Source organism: Falco biarmicus, chromosome 6 (assembly GCF_023638135.1).
Source record: "Falco biarmicus isolate bFalBia1 chromosome 6, bFalBia1.pri, whole genome shotgun sequence".
In the NCBI taxonomy this organism is placed as follows: domain Eukaryota; kingdom Metazoa; phylum Chordata; class Aves; order Falconiformes; family Falconidae; genus Falco; species Falco biarmicus.
Window position 1 is genome coordinate 23,604,149 of NC_079293.1, and position 7,262 is coordinate 23,611,410.

The following is a 7,262-nucleotide window of genomic DNA, read 5'->3' on the forward strand; positions in this document are numbered from 1 at the left end:
AAAAAAAAGTAAAGCATTAAAAAAATTTAAAAGGAACAAAATTGCATAGAATGCTATGAACCCTCTCCCCTTCCTTTCTGTTCTACAAGTAAGTGAAAACCATTAAAATTTCAGCCAGTTTTATCTATTAGCATTAAAATCATGAAGTGTGCAATTTTACCATCTGGGAATTTTTATGAGAAAAAAAAAAACAACAAAAAAACCAAATTAACTCAATTTAAGATACAGTGGATAATTTTATTTATAAAATTGTTATTGGAACCCAACACACATAGGAAGTATGAAACTCGATTTATAAAGAAGTGAAATGCTTCACAGAAGCATGGATTCCTAAGGCATTCTGAATACAATCCCTCATTTACTGGAATTCATGACACTGCTCCAGTTGACTTCAGCAGCAGAAGACTGGATACTTGATAAACACACAGTTAAGACATAGTTAAAAAATACATAGGCAAAAGGAAACGAACTGGAAGATTGTGTCTCACCAACAACAGCAGCCCTGGCCACAGTGGAAAACTATCTTATGCAGAAGGGCACAAAGACCTGTTAAGACTGGGTTTCTCAACTTCACAGCCAATTCACATGTATTCTAGATACTTGCTTTCACCTAGTTGTCCATGACAACAGGTTGCAAGTCCTCTTGACATCAGATACAAAATCATTGCTGTTTCTGTATAAATATACAGAAGAACTGGTTACCTGGACAAGTATTATTAGAAATAAAAAAAAAAAAAAATAGCATAAGGCTCTTTCAGTTCTTTTTCTCTTTCTCTGCTTTTATTCTCTGCTGTAGCATCTTCAGTTCAGTCATTACATTCAAAGTTCTGTAAACCCAGGTAACCTGAAAAGTAAATAAATTATTAAATTTAACTAATCCACATACATTTAGTTATCAATTTAATGAAAGCATCCATATAAATGAACACATACATACCACAATTATAATAGTATTCACCAGCAGTGGTGCTGAAAATACAAGTGAAATAAACATCCCTCTTGAATCAAAGTACTGGTATTTAGAAAACAGCCTGAAAGAAATAAACCAAACAAAAATAAAATAACAAGTTTTATTCAGTGTAGTTCACATAACACTAGACTTTCACACCAACTATTCAATGTCGACATTGTACAGATTATCCTATTTCTGGGGATCCCCATGCACAGGCCAGCATTCTACTGTATTAAGTCAGAACAAAGTGACAGTCAGTATCTTGTCAGTTATGAGTATTTATTACAATACCAATCTTTCTCTTTCTTTAAAGTTTTACTGTGCAAAACCTAAATAAAACAACCATAGATTAAGTAACTTACTAATGTTATTACAATAATACATATATTTGATCAGAAATCATGCTTATCCTGAAGGGTCTGCAATGACTTTCTCAGGTATTTTGCTTACTCATACTAGAAAAAGATAACAGAAATAATAGCTGTAGCAAGGCTGTAATTTAGCCTGAAGTGAAACATAAAGACTTACAATCAGATGCCTGCATAAAGTAGTGTTAAACATGTAATTTCCAGTTTCATCAGGGGAAGGTTAGTTCAGTGCTTATGAAAATAAACCACCAATTTAATTCTGGTACACTGGCTTAGTAAAAAAGACAACTGTTAATGCTTTGTATGTAACTATGTAAGTATGTAAAATAGTAGTGATACTTTTGAGAAGTGGTGCTTAACTTCAGCTTATTAAACACAAATAGCTACCAAAGAAAATCCAATAAAAACAAAAAAATTAAAATCACAGCTCACATCCTTCTTCCCTTAATCGCATTCTTCTTTTCTCTTAGTTCTCTGACTAGTTAGTTTACAACCATCCATATGAACATATTTATGCAGTACAATCATGCTAGCTATGAAAAATTACCTTTTCTTATAAACTAAGTGATAGCTGTGTTGTACTATATGATTTTATTCAGAAGTTTTATATTAATCAATGGAATAGACCCTCTGCAATCGCATTCTAATGATGATGCATCTAAGAGGTGTCTAATGATGACATGTTTTCTGGGAATGACAGGAAAACAAGACTATTAAGAAGAACATTCATTTAAATGTAAAAATTTAAGTGAAAACATTTACCTCCAATTCATGGCTGCTAATTCATTTATATATTCAGCGCAGTACACTAAGCCCACTGTACAACAAAAGAAAAATATTTGATTCAGTATTTCTCTAAAACTTAACTGCCATCAGTTCTGCCATGTATACTAAAGATATATACATATCAGACATTAGAATTCCTTGACCCTCAGAAGATCAAATTACACATTTAAATATTTAACTGCACAAAACTAATTTAATGTCTCATATAGTTACTAAGCATAAAGTGATCACAAAAGGTACCCACTATATTACAAACGTATAGTCCTACTCATCTGAGCTTACAGAAAGACCTCAGCACACAAATGAATTAAAAAAAAAAATAGTTGTTATTTTTGATGTTATGGTGTCCTAACATCACTGTCTGAAGTTAGGGTACTAATTACATATACGCATTTTGGTAAAATACAAACTTTGTTTGAATAGGTCTATAGCAGAGTAGTCTGCTGCAATCAGGTGAAAACTAGCATATTCTTACTCAATAATTGCATGAAATAAAAAGCTATCAAGCCAGTAAGAAAATTCAGTGCAATCACATGTTTAACAGAAAACCAACACAAAATTTTAAGTTTGTCCTTGTATCATTTTCCACAATAAACAAAGCAAAAACTCCCCAGATTCACTGGCTAAAGATGACCTGCACAAGGCAATTAAATAAGTAGTCTGGTGATATGAAGGAGTGCTATCTTGTTTTGCCATCATCTGGATTATCTCTGTTTGGTACTGCACAGTATAAATATACCTATGGCTGCCCAGCTGCCAAGGAAAACCAATATGATAATTTAATAATTTCCTCAGTTATTTCTGACTATCTACAATACAAAATTATATATATTGCAGACATATAAAAAATGGTTCAGTTTTCCAGGTACAAACAAGGCTTGGACTCAATATGGATATATTTATGCACTCATCTTGTTAACAGCAAGTTTACATCATATCTGGGCTTAAAATCCAGCAATGATCAGTTCCATTGCATTTTCCAACGCAGTTAGACCTTGGGCATTCAAACTAGTGTTAGTATCCCCAGCAATACTTCAGATTAAGAGTCTAAAGTAAACAGCATGTCACTGGAAATTCTGAATGTCTAATAAAAAAATTAAGAAAGAAAATTCTGTATTCTTATAGGGAACTTTCAGGCCTATCGTGTCATAAACACGCATTGTTATTTTGCTCTCTGTAAACAACTTTAAACTTTGCAGTTACAAACAGATACATGGAAAATACTAAGTTTTCTAGATTCCTTTTTAGGGGTACTTAAAGTTATTGGAACCTTAGCTTTAGCCAAGATAAGTTATTTGCAGATTTGAGGAAGCTATAATTCCTCCATCAACTTGACTAGTTCATTGAATGGTATTTGAAAAAGTCAACATAGTCTGCAAGCGGCTTCTTGCCTGCAAATCTCGTTCAATTGCTTATTCTTCCCTCATTACCCTGCAAGCATGACAGAACTGAGGTACTGTATAAAAAACGCAGCTCACCAGAAAATCCAACCCACAGCTAGAACCAATAGGCTCATAATACGTGGCTCTAACCCAAACCCGTGCCATCTTAATTAAACTGAAGCTGCTGGATCTTCGATCAGCCAACCATAAAGGCACAGCTTTGGCTAGGCAAGGTGACTGTGGATTCCTAGGCTAAAATCTGATAAACACCAAGATAACACAATCTGTGTAGGAAACCAACTGGAAAAACAATCTAACACCAAGGAAAGCTCTGAAGGGTGGGAACCAGCAGGAGACAAAACTAATTTAAGGGAATAGGCAGTAGAGATCTGCAGAGCCTCTCGAGGAAGATCTCAAACACTCTAGGAATGGCTCACATGCAAGATCAAACAAAGGTTACTTTGTATGAACTAAAGACTAGTAAGAGCCAACAGCCCACCAAAGGGTGAGTGAGTAACAGCACAAGAAGCAGTAGTCAGCAGATTTCTGCAGTAACTGGGGGAAAGGTAAATGTGCCAGGGGGAGATCGTGACCACCAACTCAATTCAAGACCAAAAAGACTTGCCGTTGCTGCCCCCCCCCCCCCCCCCCCCCCCAACTTGTAAGGAGCATGTGTGCTAATTTATGTGGCAAGCGTGGCTGATGCTAATAAGAGGTGGTTCACACTGAAGGACAAGAATAAAAGAGGAAGGAAAGCATCTCTTTCAGAAGGAATAAGAATTAAGAATAAAAGAAGGGATGTCTGGTTGGGTGTTCCTACAAGAAATACCACCTGTTGGCGGGCCCAACACTGGATTCAGGACTGGTGATCAATCTCTCTCTCTCTCTCTCTCCCCCTGTCGTCCCCCCCGTGTCCCCGTCCCCCATCCCCCCCCCCCCCCCCCCTTTTCTCTTATCCTTTTACCTTTTTCCAGCAAGTAACACAAGGCGTAAAACTTTATATCATGGCGAGTAATAAGCATTTCTCCTACCCAATTATTTACCAATGAGCCTGACTATGGAATAGAAGTCTCTATTTACCTATGGACCTCTGGTATTGAATATATCCTATTCCAACCAAGAGAATCAGCAAATCTGAGTCACTCCTCCCTCCTTCTTGGTGGGACGTGACAAGCTGTTACTGCAATATACCAAAGCAGTCTTGCTCTTCCTCATGCCAGTATTACATCTGCCAGCAGGGCATATGATGAACCTGCTCTAGAAATTAATCCAGCTGAAAGTGGACCATATTCACTGAACTGCAGCCTTAGAGGCATAAGTAGAAGAGTAGAAGGCAAATGCTGGCTCTTAGTAGATTTCTCTTCTGCTTCTCCAGTGCAGCAACAATATCCTGGGAAGCTGTGATACACACAGCATTTATCATGGAGAAACTTACTTATCCCAGATCCTCACCAGGGCCAGAGTTTTAAGTCACTACTTCATACAGTCTTGGAAACTAAATACATGTTTACAGATCACAGCAGCATCTGTAACAGTTTATCACGTATAGATACACACATTACTACAAGAGCAAAACTGACTCGCATGCACTTTATCTCCTGCGAAGCGTAAACCTGTATGCTGCGCCAGTACGTGAAGAAAAACGTTATCGTTAAAAGACCAAAAGAAACTACCTGCCAGTACCAGCGGCCCCGGGAAGGCCCACAGCCCGCCCGCACCCCCGGGGCGCCCCTCAGGGAGGCCCGGCCCCAGCACTCACCCATGCAGAGGAAGTGCCCCACTTGCACCCGGTAGTGCTGGAAAGATGCGTACGTCAGGAGGAAGCAGAGGACGTGGAAAACCGCCAGCCCCACCAGCCAGGGCTCTGACCAGTCCGTCTTCTACGGACAAAACGAAAGCAGATTAGGCAGGAGCGCCGCCAGGCAGCGGGAGCGGCCAGCTGTCCTTCCTCCGCGCCGAAACAGCGGCCGATCCCAGTCACAGGCCGCGCTCAACAACCGGCCCCACGCCAAGCTGGGCAAGGAGCGACCCCCCTCGGCGTGGGCTTCCCGCGCACACACGGGGCCGGCGCCTCCACCCCGCTCCCCGGGCGAGCGGCCAGCCCGACCCCAGCTCCCTCCTTACCGCCAGGACAGCGGCCAGCCCCGGCGGGTCGCTCAGCGGCTGCTCCATGGCGGCGGCAGCGCCGCTTCTCGCGAGACTGGGCGCCCGCCGGCTGCGTGCCCCGTGGCGGCGGGCGGCGGGCACGCGCCAGAGCCTTTTCCCGCCCGCCGTGGCAGCGCGAGGGGCACCGTTAGCGCGTCCGCCCTCGTCCCCTCAGAGGGAAGGGTTGTGGCGGCTGGTGCTGTCCGTGTTTGAGAGGGCCAGCGAAGGCGGCTCCCCACACCCCGGTGGCTGCCTCTCGCTACTGGCCGCTCTCACAAACCTGGTGCTTAAAGAGAGATTTCAGTCTCAGATTCCTGTCAGCGAAGCCAGGAAAGTCCATGAAGCTCACCAAGATTAGCTTTGTTAAATCAACCATACTACCACAATGCCTCCACGTTCTGCTCCAATAAAATTAGTTTTTCTGACATTTTGGCTTACCAGATGTAAAGCCTTGGCTTCCATGCACGACCCCCTCCCCCGCCCAAAAAAAAAAAAGTTTGAAAGTCCATGTGTAAGTATACATTGCAAATACTTTTTCCATTTAGTCTACCACATAACCTGATACTGGTCTTCACCATGAGGTAGTCTCTCTTCACTGTCACACTTCTGCAATGTAGTGTGAGATATACCTGAAGCAATAATTTGCTTTAAGTTTATGGTAGTCTTTTCTACAACGACAAGAATACCTAGAGGGTAGGGAGGCTTTTACTTAAAGCATTGTAAAATTAAGTAAGGTGATGCAAAGGGTGGTCATTTCTATTACCAATTTTAAGGCAGGGTGGTGGGGGTGGTGGTTTGATTCCTCACCGTAGGTTGGGAAATAAGACTGGAAGAAACAGACTTGTCATTTGGAAAGGCTTATGGCTAATGTAACAAATCAAATGGGTTTGGATTTTTGTAAACGAGGAATCAGTTTCTTGAAATACCTCAGTAGCGGACTACAGTAACTCCTTGTGATGGCTGCGGGGCTTCACTGAGTGGAGGACAGAGCAGCTGCCTTATGGGCAGAATGTTCTGGTCAGTGGTGAATACGTCATGCAGACAAGCTGGGTGGACAGGAAATTACTGCCTTGTCATGGCTACAACATAGTTTTAAAAAATACATATATCTTTTTCTGTCAACCACTGCAGCAACAGTGGAAACTTTCTTATAGGGATATAGGTGTTGCTTCTTCAAGATTGACTAGGATAAAGTCAGTAATGCTGTTTGTCAGCAGGTGGTAGCAAATCTTTTGTGTAGTATAGGTTCTCTTCCATTTCTTTTTAGTGAAGAATGAAATGTGAAACAAGATACTTAAAAGGTAACAAAGTGATACATTGCTCTTTCATCGGGAAAAACGTGTGTATTTGTCCTGTTACAGCTTCTTCGCAGGGCCAGTATGCCACACTTAGATACAAATTTTAAAAATACTCTAATAACCAGAAATACACAGTGCTAATGATAATACATAAATATTTCTGTTCTTGTTACTATAAGCAACTTAAATAGTTTCTAAAACTCAGTCTCAGATTTCTGTTATAAGATTCAGATTCCTGTGCACTTCCTTTCCACACTACAGTATTATCCAAGTAGATTGGATGAAAGATTAAAAAAAAAATTGCTTTACAAAGGAAGAATCTAAAATCAGA

At 40.6% G+C, this 7,262-nt stretch overlaps 1 protein-coding gene across 1 annotated transcript; it reads right to left on the bottom strand.

Moving 5' to 3' along the window:
* Positions 1 to 216: 216 nt before the first annotated feature.
* On the bottom strand, positions 217 to 5,746 carry TMEM18 (transmembrane protein 18). Its single transcript, XM_056344258.1, has 5 exons — positions 5,613 to 5,746; positions 5,248 to 5,368; positions 2,083 to 2,137; positions 938 to 1,031; positions 217 to 844 (listed from the first exon to the last, which is right to left on the bottom strand). The coding sequence occupies exons 1-5, from the start codon at positions 5,658 to 5,660 to the stop codon at positions 755 to 757; spliced, it is 408 nt and encodes a 135-aa protein (XP_056200233.1). The 5' UTR covers positions 5,661 to 5,746; the 3' UTR covers positions 217 to 754.
* Between the last annotated feature and the right edge of the window lie 1,516 nt (positions 5,747 to 7,262).

What these genes read in the sequence shown, in the direction of transcription:
- TMEM18 (XM_056344258.1), bottom strand. Translation starts at nt 5,660, where the DNA reads ATGGAGCAGCCGCTGAGCGACCCGCCGGGGCTGGCCGCTGTCCTGGCG. An exon ending in GGCTGGCCGCTGTCCTGGCG is followed by an intron (nt 5,369 to 5,612) that starts GTAAGGAGGGAG and finishes TTTTGTCCGTAG; the next exon opens with AAGACGGACTGGTCAGAGCC. An exon ending in TGAATACTATTATAATTGTG is followed by an intron (nt 845 to 937) that starts GTATGTATGTGT and finishes TTTACTTTTCAG; the next exon opens with GTTACCTGGGTTTACAGAAC.